At 40.7% G+C, this 12852-nt stretch overlaps 1 protein-coding gene across 3 annotated transcripts in view; it reads left to right on the top strand.

Annotated features, from left to right (window-relative positions):
• The first annotated feature begins 218 nt into the window (after positions 1-218).
• LOC149263248 (uncharacterized) overlaps positions 219-12852 on the top strand; it is an 86892-nt gene continuing 74258 nt past the window's right edge. Inside the window, exons 1-3 of one of the 3 annotated variants that reach the window (XM_089387469.1) lie at positions 219-616; positions 11445-11642; positions 11720-11804. In XM_089387469.1, coding sequence (XP_089243595.1) covers positions 11458-11642; positions 11720-11804 — 270 coding nt within the window. In that variant the 5' untranslated portion in view covers positions 219-616; positions 11445-11457. Of the gene's footprint in view, positions 664-1115; positions 1385-11444; positions 11643-11719; positions 11805-12852 lie in introns of those variants that run through there. The other 2 variants (XM_089387460.1, XM_089387464.1) reach the window with 2 other exon arrangements.

Below are 12852 nucleotides of genomic sequence, written 5' to 3'. Positions count from 1 at the left end.
CGAGAAGAGTTGTGGCAGTGTAGGCGACTAGGCTGATTGAACCAATATCTCTTTTAAAAAAATTCAACAATTCCAATTTAATAATCCTATCGGGCTCTCTTTGTACCTTTTGGGACAATTGCTAGTATATATATATATAATTTCATCCGGTCAAATTTATTTAATTTGACCTAGCCAAATATTTAACGGACAAAATATTACAATACAACTTAAGGACTCTCTCAGAACGAGGAAGGATGCCATACTGTGACAATCCCAACTCCCGACAAAATCGATTTTTTTTTGTGAGGAAACAAATGTTTAGCGTTTGATATATTGTACAGTTGATCAAGGTTGAGAGAGTGTTAGAGCTGGATATATTGTACAGTTGTTCAAGGTTGAGACAGTATTCGATCCAATTAACACTCCCACAGCTTTGTCGGGCAGCAACGAAACCCAGTGAGTTCAAGGGGCTAGACATGCATTAAACCAGGGAGGGTTGCAATACAAATCCCAAAGGCTAAATTCATTCACAAACACACAAAACGTGCTGTAATTGGCATGAAAGATAAATATATTTGGTACGAAAAAGACCGTGGTGCAGATGGAGGGCATGCTGCGAAGAAAATTGTAGCTGGTAAGATCATGAAAGCTACGGCACGAGCGGTGGTATCAGAGAGCTAGGTTAGACAATATTTACTTTTAATAATCTTTTACATTATAAAATGAACGCGTTTGAACTTTGTTCTTGGACAGCAAGGGCAATTTCAGAGATTTTGTTTGAAGTGAATGCAGAAGGTTACCCATCCATCCCAGTAGGACTCTGGCTCAAGTATTCTTAATTATGAAATTTTCCCATAGTGGAGCTTGCTTAAATATTTGCAAAACCCCAGCACCTATCTTCTTTTAATTTAAGAACGTGGGACATCATGAAACATCAATTTTCAGGTTAACTGCTTGGAGTATTTAACATTCAAGTCACAACATGATCTAAAGCATTTACTAGGAGATGGTGATGGTGATAGACAAAAAAAAAAATGTTTGCCCCGATCAACCACAAGAGAAAAGATGTCTGTAGTTGGATTATTGCTTGTTAGGTAACTTTGTAACCAAGGAAATACTCAATATGGACAATTCTCTAGGTAGATTCTACATTTAGCAACAATAAGAGGGTGATGGCAACTTGATGGAGCACTGCGGATCAGTGATGGGTTTTGGAGGATACAGCTGTTATTGCATTGAAGACATGTTATGCACCCAAGAGATTCTTCTAGAAAACCATTAGCAACAATAAGAGGGTGATGGCAACTTCACTGGACGATACAGCTGTTATTGCGTTGAAGACATGTAATGCACCCAAGCGATTCTTCTAGAAAACCATTGGAAACGCTGGTTGATTACCCAGGTAACCAGTGGATGTTAGTTGAACCATATGCACTTTTCACATCAATAGTTTTTTTTTTTTTAATTTTTGAGTTATAAAACCTTAACTTTTTTCCCCTTGTGGAAAAATCGTAATTTCCATTAATATTTGAAAATTACATGTTGTAGATGCTTGAAGAAGCATATGCTATAGGATGGGGCGGCTCGCCCTTCAGATATACAAAGTACAAAAAACCCTGTAGGGAGTGCTGATAGTAAGTGCATAATTACATGTCAAAATATAATATAGACAGTATAGTGTTCAGTGAGAATATGTACAAGTGTAGATCAAAATATATCAAGTAAATCAGGCCCTTACAGCCCCTATGCTCTGATGTCAATATATGGCCGATGATAGTACTGATAGTGTTCCATATCCTGCTGCTCCTGAATCAACCATGTACCCTGAGGCCAGATCGTAGCCTCCTTGGAAAGCTGGTCGGAAATCTTGTTGTGCTCCCTGTAGATATGATGACATACAATGGTGTCAAATTGGGCCCTTAAACGAAGTGCATCATCCAATATATGTCTCAGAGTATATGCATGACAATTAGATATACTGTTGAACAATGTTTTAAAACTCCGACTTCGAATCCGACTCGGCCAAGGGTCGACTTCGACTCGGTCTCGACTCGGCCGACTCGATTTCAATGACTCGGTCATTGTGAAAAATACATTAAATATTTTTTTATTTTATAAAAACACATAATTTTAAAGATCTTCATTCATGTTTCCAAACACACAGCATTAGAATATAGATAGAAGACAACATATGATCAAAGTAAGCTCATGAATATATCGATTATATCAAAATGGCACCCAGTGCACTGTCCAATACATACACGATGATGATATAGAGATCAAAACAAAAACAAATAACCAAGGAAGCTAGAAATGGCCTCTACAACAAAAGTTTGTGACCAGTACTACTGGATACTGCTAGTTGCCAACATCATCTGGCTCAGTGTTGCTTGTGAGTGGGAGCGGGAGCGACATTTTCATAAGCTTCCAGTTTGGGAGCGAATCCCGGAGGAGTTCGACAACCAATGTAACTAACATCAAGGTATATAGAGGGATTGGTGCTCTTGATTAAATACAAGTTCCATACCCTAATACATGACAAAATTCAATGGAAACATTGCAATCCCCCAATCCTGAAATCCTGAAATACTGATAAGTCTGCTGGATTTTGAATGAAATCTAAAATTCTACTTTCTCCATATGAAATCCAATGAGGCCGGAACCCCTCTCAAACATCCTGAGTCATTTCATGGTAATGTTAAAAATTTAAGTAAAAGTCTTCTTAATCTTCATTTTCATCCTTTTACTTTAAGAATTTAACATTACCATGAATAGCATATCAATACTAGGGATTAGAGTTAGACAGGGAAACCCATGAGTTAGACAGGAAAGCCCAGGGAGTCCCCCACACTCAAAAAAATAAAAAATAAACGTTTTTTGGGGTTCAATGGCCGCTGTCTGTAACCCGGCCGGGTTGATACGGACTCGGCTGAGCCGATCGGGTTAATACCGAGCTCGACCGGCTCAGTATTAACCCGGCCGGCTGAACCGGTTCAATGGCTGGGTCAATTTTTTTTTGTCCGACTAGGACCAACTCGGCCGAGTCGGTTCCGAGCCAGCCGGGTTTAAAAACACTGCTGTTGAACCAATTTATAATAATCTTGGAGTCACCATAAACTTGTAGATGCCTACACTGTTTTTCTAAAGCAAATTGCAAGAGATGTCTGAGGGTGATCAATTCAACAAAGTTATTAGTCCCATTGCCCAACCCCATCTGTATTTTGAAGAAGTGGGTCTCGGTTAAGTGTAGTAAGGCTCCCCCACCACAACCCATAGCTTGTGCAGACCCATCAAAATAGGCCCAGGGAATACTCTTGTCAATGACTTCAGTGGTGATGGTGCGTTGGGGGGCAGGTCTATCCTCATCAGGAATAAAGGAGTAAATGGACAAGACACGGGCAGATGCATGGTGCCAGAGGGGTAATGTATTGCTGAAAATAAGCTTGTTTCGAGCTAGCCAGATGGTCCAACAGACTAATAATGGGAGATTCCTAGCTTTAAGTGGCCTAACCAATGACCACCATGATTGCCAAGCCTCAAGAATGGTATTGCCTTGCTAGCTGATGGGTAATGGGAGAGAGGTGTGGATCAGGGCCCAAAAATCCTTAGTAATGGGACAATGGAGAAAGAGATGCTCAGTAGATTCTAAGTCTTGTCGGCATAAACAACACCATGTGGGTCCATAAAAGGATCGCTTCATAAGGTTATCCCCAGTGGGTGCTTTATGACGAAGGACTGTCCACATGAATAGTCTTGTGCGAGGGGGGGCTTTCAACTTCCATAGTATATTCCACCACCAGTCAATTACTGGTGGCCTATGTGCAGAGAAAATAACAGGATATCCATCCTTGGGAGTGTATATCCCATGCTTCGCCTGTGCCCAAATCAATTCATCATCCCCGTCAATAATCCTAACATGAGATTCTATAAGAGCATTTGTATATTTGAGCCAGTCTTCTTGCCATATGTCAGGGATTCCAAGTTGATTAGCTGTTTTCCAAGCCTGAGAAAATAAATTTGTATTCCCAGGGTCTGCAATGTGATCAAGATGTGTGATGCCAACATTTGATAAAAAGATGATCAATCAGGTGGAAGTCTATAGGCATTACCACTGCTGGTCCAAGGGTCCAAACCCACACGCACTGAAAACCTTGAACTTTTATATTGGGACTCACGGAAAATCCTTTGCCTAGTGACCTTTGCGCACCATTGCATCTTGCAGTTACTCGATCATGCCTAGTATAGGACTCTGCCCGCGACACAGTCCTTCACACTACTATGTGGCACTAGGCATGTTGATTCTGGCCTTTACGGCCCGTACAAGCAGTGTGCCATACTTAGCCAACTCTCTTGGCATGGGTCTTCAAAACATTGTTGCTACCTGCAATAGTTCCCACAACTTCCTCTTAGAGCTATCACATGTGCAAATCTCAGATTCAATTGCCTTTCTCAGAGACCATGCTTTGATACCATGTTAGATTCTGTGGGCACTAGACTTAGTGCGTGCATACACACACACACACACACTAGATCTGGTATCAGTCTCAAATTAAATTTAAACCAGCTAATTAATTGAAGCACACTAATGTGTTTAACCCAATGTTGCACGAAGCGGGGACGCGGAAGCCTCATTTTCCAAAAATCTAGGAAGCGAAGCATCTCAAAAGCGTCTACTATATATATATATATATATTTTTTTTTTTTTTTAATTTTTTTTTAAATTTTTGCATTTATATTAAAAAAAAATCCAAAATACCAAATTAGTTGTAGAAGACATGAAAACATGCATATTTTTACATAAATCAAGATAGATATGGCATCCATTGTACATCAATGATTAAGTATTCTAGCATCAACCATCTACAATCTAGATTCCTTTTCTCTTGTCTAGCCTTTGCCTCTACTTCAATTCTATAGGGATTTTAGTCAACATTGCCTAATTTTGATCAAACAGCTTAATCCAAGCCTTATAATATGGTAAAGAAAGCTTAACATGCCTGATCAATGATTTTGACTTGAGTGAAGGGTACATAATTGTTAAGGCCATGACAAAGGAGTTCAACAATCAATAACACCAACACTGGGGAGGGTACATATAGGGCTTGTTGCTCTTGATTAAATGCCAATCACATGCCCTCATACATGATATAATCCAATGAAACACCACAATCCCATTGATCCTGAAAACTGTTAAGTCTGCTGAATTTTGAATGGGATATGAAATTCTATTTTCTCCATATGAAGTCCGATGAGGTTGGAACCACTCTCAAACATCCTGAGTCATTTCATGGTAATGTTAAAAATTTAAGTAAAAGGATGGAAATGAAAGATAAAGGAGAATGTCACTTTTACTTTAAGAATTTAACATTACCATTAGGGAGCGCCTTGGGAGTATTCGGAAAGTGTAGTTCCTCACAGAACAGTTCGAAATTTCCAAAAACAAAAAAAGCCCCGCGGAACCATCCACCTTCTCTTAGATCCGCTCGTGATCCGCGGTGGATACACGCCCGAACCTCCACAGATCCGCACCCGATCCTTTCTGGATCCGCGGATCGGGAAATAGGAACCGCGGATCGGGTAGTAGGAGCCACGGATCGGGGCCCCACGAATCCATTTTTGTAGGAACCGCCAAAAAAAAGATGATCCGCGGATCCGATTTTCCAATCCGCGGTTCCGCCGAAGGATCGGTGGCGGATCTGTACGGGACGCGGATCTGCCTTTGGATCCTTGGGGGGGGGACGGTTCCTGCAACACTGGTTTAACCAGAAACAAATTATGCACAACGAAACTTATAAAACCAACAATTAGATCATGCACAGTAACATATTGCACACAAGTTTTGCCAAATCAATAGTTCTTCATTAATTATTCTCAAAACCTACTTGGGCTCCCTTACTAGGATAATGGTCCTTGAGGAAATTGCATACACAACAATTACCTTGGATCTAATCTAGCGGATCAAGCCCTAGACCTGCCCTCGGTCTGGATGATTTGGATCTCCTTTGTTGCTCCGTGCTCTTTCCTCAGACCTAGCATAACTGAGTATCTCAATCATAACAAATAGAAATATTAGCCATGCAAATCTCTTGCTTCCATGAGAGAATCTCTCTCTCAATGTCTTGTGATCCCGCACGTCTGTGCCCTACTTGGCCCTCTCAGCTCTCTTGCCAAACACCTTCCACAGGCCCACTCGACCCTCAAAAGTTTGAGGCAACCTTCTCCTGGTAGAGCTCGAAGGAACATCTCGCTCCTCCTCCAGATCTACAGGCTGTGTCCCTGTTGCTAGTCCATACTCATCTTAGGAGCCTCTTGCTCCTGATCCTCTACCCCTGCTGGCTTGCTCAACTCTCTCGGCCCGTCTAGGCTTTCACAGGCTCTCTCAACTCTCTTGACAAGCCACTAATTTGAGGCCTACTTAGCCCTTCCACAGATCTGAGGCCTACTCATCCCTTTCACAAATCTGAGGCCTACCACAGGCCCTCTCTGCCCTCTTGGCCTTCTCCTCCACAGGATGCTCTCTTGTCATCTACCTTACATAGGCCCTCTCGACCCTCAAAGGTCTGAGACCTACTCGACCTTCTCCTCCACAAGGTGCTCTCTTCCTGTCTACCTTCTCCATGCCCTCTCAACCCTCAAAGGTCTGAGGCCTACCCAACCTTCTCCTCCACAAGATGCTCTCTTGCTGTCTACCTTCCACAGGCCCTCTCAATCCTCAAAAGTCTGAGGCTTAATTGACCTTCTCCTCCACAATATGCTCTCTTGTTGAGCTACAAGACAAGAATGAATCACTCACCCTTGTACTTATCCTTCTCCAAAGGGTGTAATACCATGGTAATACCATTGGCCATCATAATACTTGGTGGAATACCATGGTCTATGGGTGCAATGCCCTATCACTTAGCTCACTTGCCCCACATGTGAGAATACTCCCGATGCTACCCAAAACATCTTGCCATTCCGTTTATAACAATTTTTGAGTCTGCAAACACCTGGAGCTCATTGACTCCTTGATCTGCAACCAATTTGAATAAAAGCTTCAATGCCATTAGCTCAACAAATTTGTGGTTGCCTCTTTTCCCCGCACCGCTACCCCCCCACAAGCTACCTTGAATTTAAATAAATGTGACTCATTTAAAAATAATGAACCACCTGCTTGACTAGCAGTATTATTATCTTGACTATCCCTGTCAAAATACCTCCAGGCCTCATTCTTATCAATCTGTGGGTGACACAAAATCCTATGCTTTTGAATTTTTGGAGATATTTTGAATCTTGAAAGTACTAACCTGATTTGGGATGAACATTGATATGATGGCATAAATATATCTTGAAAAATGTATTCATTGCAAGCTAGCCAAATACCCCATGAGACTACTAAAAAGAGAGCATGATAGGGTCTATGTATTCGTTTGTAAACAAATTTTGTACACTCTTTACATTGAGGCCTTGCCATCCTCTCCTCAAGCAGTTTGCAAGTCCATTTCTTCTCACGCCTCTCTAGTATAAGGACAAATGAATATCAAATTGTGTTTTGTTTCCAATGTCTATTTGCGAAAGGTGCATCTTTTAGGCCTTGGTCTGCTTCTTCTTTGAGGAACCTCCCAAGTTAAAGTGTTATTTCTCGTCACCAGCCACATATACCTTAGTCATAAGAGGAGTTGACCACTTCCATATTGCCTTCCACCACCATCCTTCATATTCTTGATATGTCTCCATTAACATGGCCCATAGCCTTGTATCCCAATGCAGGGATGTATTCATCCTGCAAAGGATTTTTGGACCAAACCAATGCATCCTATTAAGCAATAATACAAATATGGCTCTCTTTGGGTTGGTTGGAGTCCACATAAATTTTCCACTATGCATTCTCCTCCTCTAAAAGCACTATCCTCTACCCAACAATCCATTCTTGTTTCCCTAGTGATGAATTCACTACATCCACAACCTGATCAAGATGAAAAATACCTTGACTTTGCAACTTAGACATCAGCCCTTGAGATAATTTGTAGACTTCTTCATAACACACTCAAGGCTTTGTTTCAATCCTTACTTCCCCCCCATTGCCAACTTTCCAAACAATCCATTTCCCCACTAAGGGAAAGACAAAACAAGAACCTTGCAGAGGGCCAATACATGTTTTTTTTCTCCATCCTTATCCACTCATGAATTGTTAGGGGTTCAATATTTTATGAAGAATGACCTGCCTCCACAGTCCCTATTTGAGATTATCTTCCATAATCTTTTAGCAACCAAACGCTGACCAAAATAGTGAATATTTTCAAGTCCCCAACGACCTACTTCCTTATGTTTAGCTAATGACTATCACTTTACCAAAGGAATACCATCTCTTTCTCTATTCCCTACCCACCTAAATGTACATTTTTCTCGTATCACTTCCAACATCCTTTTGGAATGAAAGTCATGTAGTACCAATACACTGGTATTGCCTTCAACACTGAACTAATGTCAATCTACCTCCTAGCGAAAACCATCTATTGCACCATATCTTGGTTCTCTTTTGAATCTTTTTTATCATCCATTTTCAATATGTCATCCTATAGTCATTAGGTTTTAGAAAGAGACCCAAATATTTAAACCCTCCTTGTAGAATTTCCTTGAAATTTTGCTACTGCTCGAATGAACAAATTTGAAACTAATTTGTAACCCAAGACACATAATTGCTCTACTTATTTACAGCGGAATAGGAACAAAAAACACAGTCACACAATAGCAAAAACATAATATTTTTCCAGGGAACTCAAATGGGAAAACACTCTACTTGTTTGAAAATTTTATTGATAGAAATTTGAGCAATAGATCTCTTTGAATACAACTGTTTCAATCATAAAACAATCTTGCTCTCCCTGCTTGTCCTAAGCTTGAAACGCCTTATAAGAACCCTAATCTTGCTTCCCAATTTCCTTGCGCACTTCTGAAGCCCCTATTTCCTAGTGCATTCACCCTAAATCCTTGCACATAGGGAGCTCCCATTATTTAGGAATTAATTCCTAAATCGTAGCACACATCCCAAGTTAAAAATCCCTTCCACCAATCTGCACACAAGCTTCTCCTTGACACTCTCTCTCTCCCACAAGCTTCTTCACACAAACTCGTGCTCTTTATCTTGTCTCGCAACCTTGCGCTCACACAAAATAATGAATCAATTATGTGCGTTCATCCTCCTTATAAGCAATTCGAGCAAGCTACATCTGACAAGTATATTTTTGGAACTCGGTCTTGTGATTGACTAGTTAACTAAGTCTAATTGACTCATGTAACTCGTCTTGCCTCAATTAAAAACTGAAGCTCACTTGGTTGTCTTTTTCCAAAGATAACTTGCACTAGGAGACAAACGAACTGAGCCTCCAACTCTTGGGCTTAAGTCAAATTGCTCCATGACTCGTCCTAATTTATAGGAACTCATCCTTAATTATAGGAACTTGTGCGTGCTAAAGAAAGACTGCTTGTGGTCTCTTTGACTAAGGCACAAGTCAAAGAAGACCTTACTCGCTACTATTTTCAACACTCCCTCTTAGCAAGGAAGGTGCTTCTAGAAGAACCTCGTCACCTGGGTCTGTCTTCAACACTACCATGTTCTCTGCTGCTGCAACTGCTCCCTCTGAACTAGAAGACTTCCCTGCTTTCTTCTGTGGAACCTGATTTGAAGGCCTATTCTTTCCAACCATGCTCTGCGAGTCCATCACTTCAGTCATAAGTACCATGTACCTTGTTTACCTTTATGGCTGCTTCCTCTGGTTGAAGGTGATACTGGAAGATCCAACTCTATCCTGATATCCCTTAAACAAATCCTCTGCCCACTTGGCTTGAACTCTCCCTATACTAGGAGTCTCTGACTGAGTGGCTGCCTCCACTCGCCCTGGGCAATGGTCTTCATCATCCTGTTGGTCGGCCCAATTACTGACTAGCCTAGACTCAAACTGAGACACTGGTTGAGGCTCTATCTTGAGTAACTTCTTCTCAGGTACTCTAATATGCTCTTGTTGTAAGGACTCCCTCTGAGTTCTGCTCTCCTCAACCATCACTTCTCTACTCTTAGCTCTCCCTGCCTTGCTGCTCAAGGCTACACTTGTCTCTACTTGGACTTGTAGAGATTCTTCATCCTCACACCTATCTGCTTCTTACATCCAGAAGCGAAGTGCTAGAGGTAAGCCTTACCTCTCCTGAAGATGACATCATAACCCTTGTCCTCAAAAGTAGTTACCGAAGCAAGATTTTGCTTTAATCCTGGCACATAGATGACATATTTGAGATGGAGAAGATTACCCTACTCCCTCTGAAAACTAACAATACCAACTCATCTAGCTGCATACATACCATCATCTCCTAGCTCAATCTGAAACTTCATGTCCTTCTCCTTTAGGCTGCTGAAATTCTTCTTGTTCCCAATCATGTGGAAGGATGCTCTTGAATCAATTTACCATACATTGATGTCTGCTGAGCTTGCCATGCAAGCTATCAATGAGAAATCTTTCTCGAACTAGGCAGGAAATACATCTGCCTCCGCTGATGCAGCTACATGATCCTTACCGGACTCCTTCTTCTGCTTAGGACACTTAGTGGTATAGTGTCCAGACTCCAAAATCATGGCAATGGAAGCACTTGATCTTGCTTAGATCCTTCTTCTTGCCTTTCTGACTAGACTCAACCACTCCTTGGCCCTCCTTGCCCTTGGCCCTCTTTCCCCATTTTGAGGTGCGGTCAGCATCCAACAGGTGTTGGCCTGTCCTCTTCAAGGTCTGTGGTAGGCCCTGCGGCCCTCTCTCTTGCTGCCCTCTTCCACATGAGAATAGTCCTTCTTGCTTTTTGTTGGTGTGTAAAAAGAAATGTCACATCATCTATATATACTAGTCGAATGGGGGTAAAATTACCCAAGGGACACATCCTTTCATTAGCTGGGCCGACTTGATGCTTCAAAAATCAAAATTTTAATTTGATCTTTCATAATTCTTCTAAGCCGACTTAGGCATGTGGGAATTCCTCCCGATGCTACACAAAAAGTCAACATAATCCACCTCCTTTTGCTACACTGTACCTTTCAAAACCCTGAACCTCCATGAATCTTCCTCAAGCTAAATTCCCCCAGTCTCGAAAACCACTATCAACAATGTTTATGTGTTGTGAGTCAAACGGGTTATTTTGCTGGAGTAAGGTTGTTGTTGCATCTCGAGTTGAAGTTTTTGCAGTGATTGTAAAGTTTTGAATCAAATTGCATTGTGTTTGGTATCAAAATAGTTTCCAATTTTATGCACTTCACTCCTGTTCTCTACATGTTGATTTGTCTCTCAATCTTACTCACTTCTTCTGTTCTTCCGAGGACATCGATAAACATTTCATTTTCTAAAAGGAGGGGTAGTTGGGAGGGTAGGAATCTTGCTACTCATTTATATGATTGTTGCTGTGCATGATTTATTCATATGTTTCTGTCTAATTCTTATGTGTAGGGTAATACTAATAATGCAAGGGAGCACAAGTCCCATTGTGCAGTCACCTGCTGGTTCTAGGCTATGGAGGCCAGCGGCCCAAAGAAATTTGAGAAATTCATGGTCAAAGATTCTTGGTCAAAGAGCTGCATGGATATCTGCATCATCCAAAGCTTTTACAATTGCATCATCACTCATTAATGCTTATCTTAATTTAAGGTAATCCATACATTTTGCTCTCTAATGTTTCTTGGGGAATGCATGCTTTACTGTTTGGGAATGTTTTATTGATGCAGGTACATGTCTACAATAAACTTGGGAGTCCTGAAGGAGATGGATGGTATTTGTGATAAAAGTCATGCAAAGTTATTTCGTCAACAGGTTTGCAATCACTTACTGTTGTCTTCCTAGTTCTGGACTATTATGTTGCTTGTATAAGTTTTTACTGTTCTATGCTTGATTGGCCACTATACAGGATCCCTGTATGTTGATTGAAAGAATTTATCAGTCTGCATTACGATATTAGTAATTTTCAGGTTCCTTTCTATTATTCTAGCCTTTGCATGGCTGTACCGCAATTGCATTTGAAGTATATTTGTGTGTACAAAGCTGAATGACTTGTTCTAGATATTAGTAAAATCAGAGCAACAACCAGGAAATATTAAAATTATGCACTGTGCAATAAAGTTTAGGAGTTATTGTCTATAAAAATATCGATATAGGGAACTAAATATGATTTAACAGCTCTGCAATCTGTCACTTGTTGAACAAATGTTTGAGGATGACATACCCATCAACATGATAATTATAATACAATGTCCATAAGCATACAGTTCAATGTTCAAAAAGTTAGTACCAGAACTGGGACCACTCAAGGCTCTGACCAGAATGGAACCGACAAACCATTTTTTGAACTTGTTTACTAAAAAATATATAAAATATGCAAATACACACACACACACATATATATATTTTCATTCATGTATGTCGATGTAAATCCAAACCATTAGAGAGGTGTGAGGCAAATATGGGAGGGGCTTCCCCTTTATTTTCTGTTTTCCATCCTTTTTTTCTGCACTGTTGTTTTCTATGGGTCCAGACCTGTTTAGAACAGGAACAAGGTGATTTAATTGGTTCCATGCCAAACCAGGTGGTTCACTACGGAACCAACCAATAGTCCAGTTCAAGGCCTGCTTTTGTGATGGGGGTTGAACTGACTGAACTGGCTGGTTTCGGTTTTGGTTTGGCATTTTCTTAATACACTGATACAGATAGAGATTTTATTCTAGGAGATGCTATATAAGGGGATAACATCCATTCTTGACTTTCACACCCAATTACAGGGCTTATGCATGTTTGTATTCATTACTTTTATTGCAACATGATTAAGCTGTCATCAGTTAACAACTATTAGCTATCATATAACTTG

Source organism: Pinus tabuliformis, chromosome 6 (genome assembly GCF_031772625.1).
Source record: "Pinus tabuliformis cultivar Carrire ecotype Pingquan chromosome 6, CPIR1, whole genome shotgun sequence".
NCBI classification, from domain to species: Eukaryota; Viridiplantae; Streptophyta; class Pinopsida; order Pinales; family Pinaceae; genus Pinus; species Pinus tabuliformis.
The sequence above is the reverse complement of the archived record's forward strand: the minus strand, read 5'-3'. Positions and strand labels throughout refer to the sequence as shown.